Source organism: Solanum stenotomum, chromosome 4 (assembly GCF_019186545.1).
Source record: "Solanum stenotomum isolate F172 chromosome 4, ASM1918654v1, whole genome shotgun sequence".
Lineage (NCBI taxonomy): Eukaryota > Viridiplantae > Streptophyta > Magnoliopsida > Solanales > Solanaceae > Solanum > Solanum stenotomum.
The window spans coordinates 2,099,664-2,110,336 of record NC_064285.1 but is presented as its reverse complement, the minus strand read 5'-3'; the positions used below and the strand labels follow the sequence as shown (position 1 = coordinate 2,110,336).

Genomic DNA, 10,673 nt, shown 5'->3' with positions numbered 1-10,673 from the left:
CCCCCCCCCCCCCCCCCGGGGTCAAATGAACAAATCATAACAAATATGGGAGAAGAAAAGAGCAAGACGGTTTTAATTGAACGTTCTTGTTTTCCCTTGCTTGGATCCTTTGTTTTTGTACCAAAGGACTACACATGTATGGACTCTTATTCTCAGAACCTGTGGTAGTGAAAGAGTTAAGGGTAGCATATCAGGTCAGAGGGAATTAGCATTTCCAAAACCACTAAATTGGTTTAGCGGGGGATGTGTGGTTGGCACACGTTATGAGCTCGATTCTAGTGGAGCAGGGAAGAGGGTAGGACCCACTATCGACTCACTTTAGAAGTTGAAAACAGTGGATGTCTCGGTTTTGAAAAAAACATATCTGTAAACCATACAAAAGTCCCAACGAAATGCTTAATTGTTCCATCAAGGACAACTGAACCCCAATTTTGGTTTGATTAAAATGTTCGAGAACTTCTATTTGCCACCTAATGGACCTATTAGACTTCTTCTGAGCTATCAACATTAACTTTCCCCTTCTCGTTTTCTTTTAAGCCCTTGACAATTCACAACTGCTTAAAAAGTTCATTTGCAGATGTTAGAAACTCTTGACACTCTCTGCTAAAAGCTGCCGATATCTCTTATATTGTTTATTTCTTTAGATTATTAAGCTTTCAAAGGCTGGTAGGCTTTAATATCTAAAATGCATTTATGCTTTAGAAAAAAAAAGGATCTAAAATGCATTTATTAAATTCTCTCTCTATTCGCCACTGCAGACGAGGAATGTCAACACAAATCAGTACTTGGGTGAACTTCCATCATTTCTTTCGCCAATAATTGACAAGATGTCAAAGTTTCAAAAGCTTGGTTACACTGAAACCGTACTTTTGGACCAGCTCACGGTTAGTTAATTTCACATCTTATATTTCTTCATTTATGAGCTGTCCCTCCATGACTTGTCTAGTTTTATGCTGGGCAAGGGAACTAGCTCTTGTCTGACTTGCAATGTCGTAAGGATTTTCATTTTCAGCGATAGCTTTAGTTTTCAAATGTTTTGTATGTCATGAACTTTTGTTGTTAAACTTTATGAAATGTGTTACAATCTTTAACAGGTTAATGAATATCCACCCGGAGTGGGATTGTCTCCACATATTGACACCCATTCAGCATTTGAAGGATTAATATTCAGCCTTTCATTGGCAGGGCCTTGCATCATGGAGTTCAGAAAGTATTCTACTAGTGTTTGGCCTACAGACCCTAACGCATTGAGTGATGAAGAGGCTCAAAATTCCGACAAGAGCTCAAAGTTTTTGAGAAGAGCTATTTATCTACCCCCTCGATCTATACTGTTGTTATCACGAGAAGCACGCTATGCTTGGCATCATTACATTCCACACCATAAGGTAACTCCTGCTGCCAATGCATGCTCTTTAATCGCCTCCCACCCCCACCCAAGTCAATAAGTCTACTTTTTCTCCCTGCAACTGTGCACTTAATGATTTACTTTAAACATATGCTTCCTATCCTTGATGATGGTTTCAATTTTTTACCTGTTCTTTTGTGGCTATGACTTGGGATTCTAATATGTTGAAAATTTTGTTTTAAACCAAATAGATTATCTCTAATTCTTTATTACTGTCAACCAGAATTTCATTATAGAATGTGAATCTTACTTCCAATGAGTAGTTAAGGTGGTAATTTGATAAGCAAAAAGATCCAGTTTGGAAGAGTTCACAATACGTGAGTCACTTCGAATGTTGGAAATTATGTAAGTGTGTCTCTCAGGAGAACATGAAATGAGTTTGATGCTCTTATAGCAACTTGAGTTGGATATGGACTTTAAGAATTTCACATCTAACTATTATGACTCGAAACTTGGCCTCATTTACTTGTGCACCTAGTTATTGGGAGCTCATTGACATCAAATTTCTCCTGCAAGAAAGTTTTTGCTATCCCTGAAAAACTTGAAAATTTTGGGGAACATCAAAAAAATTCCAAACTTTTCACCAATACCAAGTATTCATCAACAAGTGATACTTTTTTTCTGAATTTTCCAAAAACAAAAAAAGTATTTTGGATTATTGGGAGAATAATGGTTTAAGTGGGACGTAACAAGAGTTTTGATTTTAATCCGGGTATGTAACTGAGGATGTGGTGTCATTATTGGAGATGCCAGTGTCAATCTTATTGGTAGAATGCGGCACTACGGTCTTGGCTCCCTTGGTAATTTTATTGCGTCATTGCTTCAACCTATGAACCTTTATTGTTAATTCATTTCATTTTTGTTCCCTTTTGAACTTCAGATTCCATGTTCAATATATGTGCTTGATTGATCAAGTTTTGCTTCTCCTTCTATCTTTTCTTGCATCTGCATTTCAAGCATTCTGCAACTATAATGACAGTCTCAGTAAGTTCTTTTCCATTGATTTTGCCAAACTTGCGCATTGCAGATTGATGTAGTGAACGACACCAAAATCAGAAGGGCTTCAAGGAGAGTGTCCTTTACATTGCGCAAGGTATGTGGATTTGGATCTGGCTTTGGTTCTGACTTCAAAAAACTCGATTTTTGGAACTGTAAACTAGTTGTTTGGAGAGTAATAATAGCTCTCACACATTACCTTCTTGATGGGGACGGGACGTTCAGTTTTACCTTCCCAGAATGTAGTTGAACGTTCTGTACAACGTGTACAAGAGTGAATAATGGTAATATAACAACGATAACTATGCCTCAATCCAAACAAGTTGGGGCCTGGAACAATATGGTAATACATATAAATCGTGGGAAAAACTATCACGCATAAGTTCAAGAAAAATACCATATCTTGAAAATACTTGAACTATTAGTGAGTGCTTCGTTTGTTATCTTCGTATATATTTGCTAGTTTTAAGCTATGTCCCCTTGTTATGAAGATCTTTCCCTTCTTGATGCAGGTAAGAAAAGGACCATGCAAATGCGAGTTCCCCGAATACTGTGATTCTCAAAAGTAAAAGACAATTATACACTGATTATGTTTTGCCAGAAACCAGAAGATGTGATCATTGCTTATTTCATTCCGCGTGGTTATGTTCTGTCTGAACCATTTTCTGGTGAATTTAAACAATCAGGTCGGGGTTGAGGTCGAGGTCGAGAATTTTGATATAAAGCTCAGAGGTTCATTGTGTTTTTAGCTGAACTCTATATTTAAGTTGCATTGAGTAAGTGTCAAATTTTTTTGTGTCCTTTTCTGTTTTCTGGTCTATTGCAGCAGAATTCCAGGACATATCTTTTTTCACATAGTTTAAGGGCATTTTAGACTATTTTCCGTCAAGTAGAAGAAAGAAATATAGGTTTAGATTTTAGTTACCTTCTAGCTAGTTTTTCATAGTAATACACCTTGTTTGGATTTTTGTTACTGGTTGTATTGTATTGTATTGTTAGTTCAAATACGATATATTTGTTTTGATTATTACTTAAATTTTATTGGATTGTATCGTTGAAATCTATCGTTAGGTAACGACGAAAAGACTCATTTTATGTAACAATCGATTGGTGTGATTGCGTGGTTGGCTAATATTTTCTTCTCATTTTGTTTTATTTATTATTTAATAATTATATTTCATCTTTTACCCTATCTTTTCATAGTAACTCTCTCTCATGTCCATTTTTTTCGATAGATTTATCATTCAAATTATGAATATGTGACATTATCTTATATACAACCTATCCAAATATTGTAATTCTTTTAAATAATATAATATAGTAATACAATACAATAAATTATGACACAATACGTAACAACTGTTGACACAATAGGATGATAATTTAATGTAAATTATGACAAAAACTCAACATGGGACTTTAATTTGGAGCTTTATTTTCATTTGCGTAGTGATTACTCCATTCTTAATTAATTGCATGAATTATTAATTACATAAAGGTCAATGGTAATCCATGTAGTTTTAACGTGCTCCGCCAAATTAGTCCAATTAATTGACTAAATTGATATAATATTTAACTAAGTACCATACTATATTAGAGTAGGAAGCCCCAAATTTTTAAAAAAGTGACTATAATACCCTTTAACATAATATTATGTTAAATATATTGGGGGTTACCAACTTATTACTAATTTTCCGATTGATTTACGCTACATAGATTGATTGAACGCACAGAACTTTTTATTAACATCCATCTATATTTATTTCAACAAAAAAGACTGTAAGGCAAATTATATCAATTAAATTTAACAAAAATAATTGTATATTCTTCCTCATCAATAGATTTTTTCCAAGCCAAAAACTTATATTGTTTATAAACATTTCAAGTGTTTACGATATTATGAGTCATTTAGAAAAAATGTATAAGACAGTTTGACTAGCTTATATCCTAACCAGCATGGGTTGTGGTGCACTGGTGGGAGTACTTCATCCTTAACTAGGGGTCTCGGGTTCGAGCCCTGGGTATGGAGAAAATCCTGTTGGGAGCGTCACCCTCGAATGGGCCATGTAGAACGCGATCCGAATTTAGTCGGAGCTCCAATGTGGGTTCTGGACACCGGGTAGGAAACCAAAAAAATAGCTTATATCCTAAGTCATACACCCTTTTATTCTAATATAATTTATATCAACGTGATAATTTTTATTAATCGATATGAAATACATATGCTACGCACGTGATCGAGAGGCAAGTCAACTTAGAAAATTAAACATAATTCCTTGGAAACAAGTATTAATATGAATAATTCTTAGACTGCATTTTGCACTAAACTCTCTTTTTCTCTCTCATTTTTTCCCCTATTTTCTTTGTCAATCTTTTTTTTTTTCTTGCATTTTTTAACATATTTGAAAATATGGGAAGCCAAACAAATTATTTAGGTGAAAATTACACAAAAGAGTTGGAAACACCTACAAATATCACTATAAAAAAGATTCTTGGCTTGTTGATGGGCATCATAGATGAAGGTAATGTTTAAAAATTGTATTTAAATATAAATAATAAATATATTTTTTTTATATTATAAATGAAAAATTGTGTCTTTAAGTTTGATAAATAGGTTAAGTTTTTATTATGTAGTGTTGCTTTTGTTTCAATTATTTGTCTTATAGATTGATTAAAAATATGTATTACGTATCAAAATATTTTTTTAGTTCTTATGGTTTTAAAACACGTTACATGTCAGGTATGATTTTGTATTTATAGAATTATCATTAAATATAGAAATGAATATTCTTGTTTTAGACAGATTAAAAAGAAAGTTAAAATACATAAATTGAGACGGTCAAAGTATTTATATATATTGTATGTTGGATCATTTTGACTTTTTTTACCTGTTTTTTTTTTTTAAAGAAAATTCTAATTCCGTCACAGAATTTTCGGACAGATGATGAAAGGAAGAGTGAAGTGATCTCATTGGGAATAGGAGATCCAACAGCTCATTCATGCTTTCACACAACAAATGCAGCTAAGGAAGCTGTTGTTGAGAGTCTTCTTATTGATAAATTCAATGGCTATTCTCCCTCTGCTGGTCTTCCAACTACTAGAAAGTATTTTTTTTTTTTTCATATTTTATAGTTTATGATTTGTTCTATTAGGGTGTTTTTGGTATGGAGATAAATGTTTTCCAAGATAATTTTTTTTTTTTTTGGAGAATGAGTGATTTTTTAATTTATTTTTGGGTGTTTGGTTAGTAAGAAAATATTGTCCCAAGAGCACTTAGGTATAATCTGGATAAATACTATGATACTGAGACAACCATGACTACCAACCAGATACGAGACCTGACTCTGTAACCCAAATCAAAACTTGACTCCCAATCCTGATACTCGACCCCGACTTAAGATCCAATTCCCAATCCTGACACTCGACCCTGACTTTATCTATCCAAGACAAGACTTTCAATCTGAGATCCAACTCCCGACCTCAACACTCAACCCTGGCTTGAGAAACGTCTCTCGATCCACGACCCGACCCTAATTCGAGATTAAACTCTCAACCCGAGGACCTAACTCTCAACCCAATCCTGAGCCCAACGATCCTAATTCGAACCCCATTTTCCAAACCGGACGTGTGTCCTAACTCCTTACCCCGATTCAAAATTTGACTCTCGATATCCCGACTCAGGATCAATCTCTCCACCTCGATAACCAACCTGGGACCCGATGATGACTCAATTTGGGGCCGGGGTCAGGAGTTGTGATTTGGGTCATCAAAATTTGGATGTTGAGGTTGAGATAGAGTCTTGGAAAATATTTTTCTTACTTTACGAAAGTAGGTCATTTTCCTTAAATTTGAGGAAAACAAGTCTAATAGAAAAAAAAAAACATTTTTCACAACATTTAAGCCAACCAAACATGAGAGTTATGCATGTTTATTAAAGAATTTAAGTTATATACACTAAAAGTACCGTAAACATGTCATGTCATGTATCTATATGAACTTATATTTTGTCAATGTGTCTTATATATACTAAAGTTTTTTTCTCTCTATATATTAACAGGGCAATTGCAAGCTACTTATCAAGAGATCTTTGTTATGAATTATCACCAGAAGATGTGTATATTACTGTTGGTTGCACACAAGCTATAGAAATAGCAGTGTCTTTTCTTGCAAAACCTAATTCTAACATTTTGATACCAAGGCCTGGCTTCCCAACTTATGCACATTGTGCTTCTTTTAGAAATATTGAAGTTAGGTACTATGATCTTGTACCTCAAAATAATTGGCAACTTAATTTGGAGGCAATTGAAGATTTGGTTGATCAAAATACTATTGCAATTGTTATTATAAATCCTGGAAATCCTTGTGGAAATGTCTACTCTTATGACCATTTAAAGAAGGTATTTTTTTTGTTATTCTGCAATACGACTCGTTTCAATTGAGCATTCTGAATATATAAAGGGTTTTTATTAGTCACTTTTGGAAAAACTTTTGCAAGTGTTCTCAAGTGTCTATTTATTAGTTAATTAATCACATAAACTATGTCATCTCCTTAATTAAAATTTGTTTCATTTTGTTTAGGCACAATACATAAAAATGTCCTTTAACTTGACCTGAACTGACATCTATGTTCTTCAACTTTGGGTGTGCACAAGAACGCATTTAAACTTGTATATAATTGAACAATTCCTACATGACAATTTGCAGTCTTACATGGCATCTTACGTCTAATATATCACGTAAGACGTGTGTGTCTGGTGCTTGTTCAACTTTATACACGTTTAAATGTCTATTTGTGCACATCCAGATTTGAAGGACGTAAATACCAGTTGAGGCCAAGTTAAATGATGACACGTTTATATATTATTTCTGTTGTTTATGATTAGATAGCAGAAACTGCAAAGAGAGTGAAGACATTGATCATAGCAGATGAAGTTTATGGACATCTTGCTTTTGGAGAAACCCCTTTTATACCAATGGGATTATTTAGTTCAATAACACCAATATTAACACTTGGTTCTTTGTCAAAAAGATGGTTAATTCCTGGTTGGAGACTTGGTTGGTTTGTCATTAATGATCCTAATTGCATTTTCAAATCCCCTAAGGTATGTTTCTAAATTAATTAGTACTATTAATAATCTTCAACTTTGCAAAAAAAATAATAGTTTGTTGCTAAATAGTAAAAGTTTGTTGCTTATTTAGGGGTGGAGCTAGAAAATAATGTACAAATTGGTTCGGTCAAACCTTAGTCCAAATATTATGTTTGTCTTAAGAAATTAATTTATTCTGCATTTCAGATGAATAAATAGGTGTGGGGGTAGTGGGACAAGGAGGGGAGGCTACAAGCCCTCTCTCGACTCTCGTTGTTGTTATCGAATTGACCACCCCAAATCTCTTCATTCCTCTTTGCCATGTTCGGTGAAATTAGATTTCTAGAGCGAAGTAAAGTGATAAGAAAAGATCGTTGGCAAGGAATAATCCTTATTCGTGAAAGCCCCTTGTTAAGATTAAGGGAGAAGTCTAGAGAATATTTTTTATATAAAAATAAATAAGAGGTATATATGAGTTGCGCAAAAAGTTCTTTCAATTGAAGCATCATTTGATAATGATATGTATAAGTTATTAATTTAAAACTCAATAGCTTAAAAACGATTAGAATCTTAAATATTTCGTAAGTTTCAAATTCTGATTCCACCTCTATTGATAATGATGACTTCTAAATGATCTTGTTCGCTATATTGTGTGACAAATTAAGGACAAATTAAATTTCATAGCTAATTCCTGTTTTTTTTTTATAGTGTTGTACTTATTTATATGTGATACTAATTATCACAAGCTTTTTTATTCATCTCTCAGATTATTGAACGTATCAATAATTATTGTGACATATGTGCAAGTCCCACAACTTTCATACAGGTAAATCGTATCCTATATATCGTCAGTGTAAATAATATTTTTTCACGATATCAATTCATCTAAATGATATCTATAAATAAGTCTTCTTACCATATAAAATTTGAAATCTTAAAAACATATAAGATATGTTATAAGTTACAAGAAGTAAGGATAACTTGACGGTGTAAGATTATTTATTCTGATAGTGTATATATCACGTAAACTCATAAAAAAAAAGAATCTATATTCTAGAGTTTCAAAATTTACAACTACGTGAGAATGTCCTAGAGTTTCACTTATTGAATCTTTAGCTCTAGAACAATGACTATTTTTCAAATATAGGATAAAAAAGTAGACATATGACATTATTTCTACCTATCCAAACACGTTGTATCGATTGTAATAGATAACCTACCTTATATAAATCAAACGTTAAACTATATTGACAGGGTATATAACTTAATTTATTTTTTTTGTAAAAAATTATTTTGATGTTGCAGGCAGCAGTCCCCAAAATTATTGAAAATACCAAAGAGGATTTCTTCAAAAATACACTCAAAATGTTAAAGAAAAATTCAGATATATGTTATGAAAAGATACTCGAAATTCCATGCCTAAATTGCCCTTATAAACCTCAAGGTTCAATGGTTGTTATGGTAACTCTTTAACTTCCCCAAACCTTTTAATTTCATACACTTTGGTCCCTTCTTTTTTGCTTTTATTTCTTTTTGGTCCTTCTATTTTTAATTTTAATTTTCTATATGAAGGTGAATGTCAATATAATTCTCCTCCAAAATATAATTGATGATATGGACTTCTGTTTTAAGCTTGCCAAGGAGGAATATGTCATTTTACTTCCTGGTTAGTACACCAATTCAGAATATAAATATGTTTTACTTTTATTTTTTTAATTAATGTAAATATAAAACAATTTAGAAATGCTAAAAGGTGAAAGTTAAATATTCAAATATTAATCTAAAATGTGTTTGATTAAATAGGGAGTTTACAAAAGAAGGAGAGATTTTTGGGGATATTAAAAACATCATAAGTATTTGTGGTTCTAAGTATGTCATGATATTTTTGTATTCATTATTAAGAGTATGTTATTACAATTTACGAGTACAATTAGACGTTTAAAGTTACAATGTTTTATAGATGATTTTTCTATATGAATCATACCGTAGACTAGAAAATAGATTTAAAAAAAAACAGAAACTACAAAATAATACCTTCAAATGTGATCCTGTTAAATTATTTTTTTTCAAAATTTCTGCTAAATTAATCTAACAAGTAGAATTGGTTAAATATTTGACAGAATATAACCCTTATAGTTTATATACATCTGTTCGATTGGACATGAAATTTATGAAAAAAGAGAGACTTTTAATGAATAGCAAAGTTATATGTATAATCGTCTTGATAGAGAACATGTTATTAAAAGATAAACATAAAAGTTTAAAGTTAACGAATTTCATATATAGAAAGTATTATATTTCTTTTGAAAATGAATTAATTAGAAAGAGTAAAATATGATGTAAACTACTTATATTTTATAAAATATTTACACTAGTTATGCATGATAAATGAAATTGTCCTTTTTTATGCAACAAATTTAAACTAATTAGCCTGATTTTATTATTGTTTTTATAAACAAAAATTTTTATATTATTTTTATTTTTTAAATTTCAGGAACTTCTGTGGGACTTAAAAATTGGATCAGAATCACATTTGCAGTTGAGTCATCTTTTCTTGAAGAAGGATTAAAAAGACTCAAATCTTTTTGCCTCAGGCATTCCAAGCCCCAAAATTTAATTAATTAATTAATGCTAATTTTCTGAATTTCATTTTCATAATTCTTGGTCAATTTGGTGAATAAATTCAAGTATAATGTTTAGTCTAAAACTTTGTTGGATTTCAGTTATTAATATAATTTCCTTATTTAGTTGATATGATTTACACTTTTTTCGGAAATAATTTCTCTACTACCATAAGATTGTGATATAATTTGCCTATATTTTATCTTATTTGTGGAATATCACTGAGTATATTGTTATTTTCGTCTACCTTTTCAACTCTAAACCATGTGAAATTGGCAGATCCTCAACATGAAAATAATAATAATAATAATAAGGATAATAATCATAATAATAATCATGAAAATAATAATAATAATAATAATAATAATAATCATGAAAATAATAATAATAATAATCATGAAAATAATAATAATAATCATGAAAATAATAATAATAATAATCATGAAAATAATAATTATAATCATGAAAATAATAATAATAATAATAATAATCATGAAAATAATAATCATGAAAATAATCATAATCATAATAATAATAATAATAATAATAATAATAATAATATT

The 10,673-nt window shown here is 31.3% G+C and overlaps 2 protein-coding genes across 3 annotated transcripts in view; both read left to right on the top strand.

The window, feature by feature from the left end:
* The window catches only part of LOC125863178 (alkylated DNA repair protein ALKBH8 homolog), a 5,813-nt gene extending 2,385 nt beyond the window's left edge, over positions 1-3,428 (top strand). The window contains exons 5-8 of the mRNA XM_049543347.1: positions 759-884; positions 1,095-1,385; positions 2,433-2,498; positions 2,914-3,428. Coding sequence (XP_049399304.1) covers positions 759-884; positions 1,095-1,385; positions 2,433-2,498; positions 2,914-2,970 — 540 coding nt within the window. The 3' untranslated portion in view covers positions 2,971-3,428. The remainder of the gene's footprint in view (positions 1-758; positions 885-1,094; positions 1,386-2,432; positions 2,499-2,913) is intronic.
* Positions 3,429-4,781: 1,353 nt separating this feature from the next.
* LOC125862376 (probable aminotransferase TAT2) lies at positions 4,782-10,238 on the top strand. Of its 2 annotated transcripts, XM_049542426.1 has the most exons (8): positions 4,782-4,923; positions 5,343-5,505; positions 6,459-6,798; positions 7,285-7,503; positions 8,255-8,314; positions 8,794-8,949; positions 9,061-9,154; positions 9,983-10,238. In XM_049542426.1, exons 1-8 carry the CDS (start codon positions 4,812-4,814, stop codon positions 10,111-10,113), a joined length of 1,275 nt encoding a protein of 424 aa, XP_049398383.1. In that variant the 5' UTR covers positions 4,782-4,811; the 3' UTR covers positions 10,114-10,238. The 2 variants fall into 2 exon arrangements, with proteins under 2 accessions (XP_049398383.1, XP_049398384.1); XM_049542427.1 differs by lacking the exon at positions 9,061-9,154 and having other exon boundaries at positions 9,983-10,188.
* Positions 10,239-10,673: the final 435 nt, after the last annotated feature.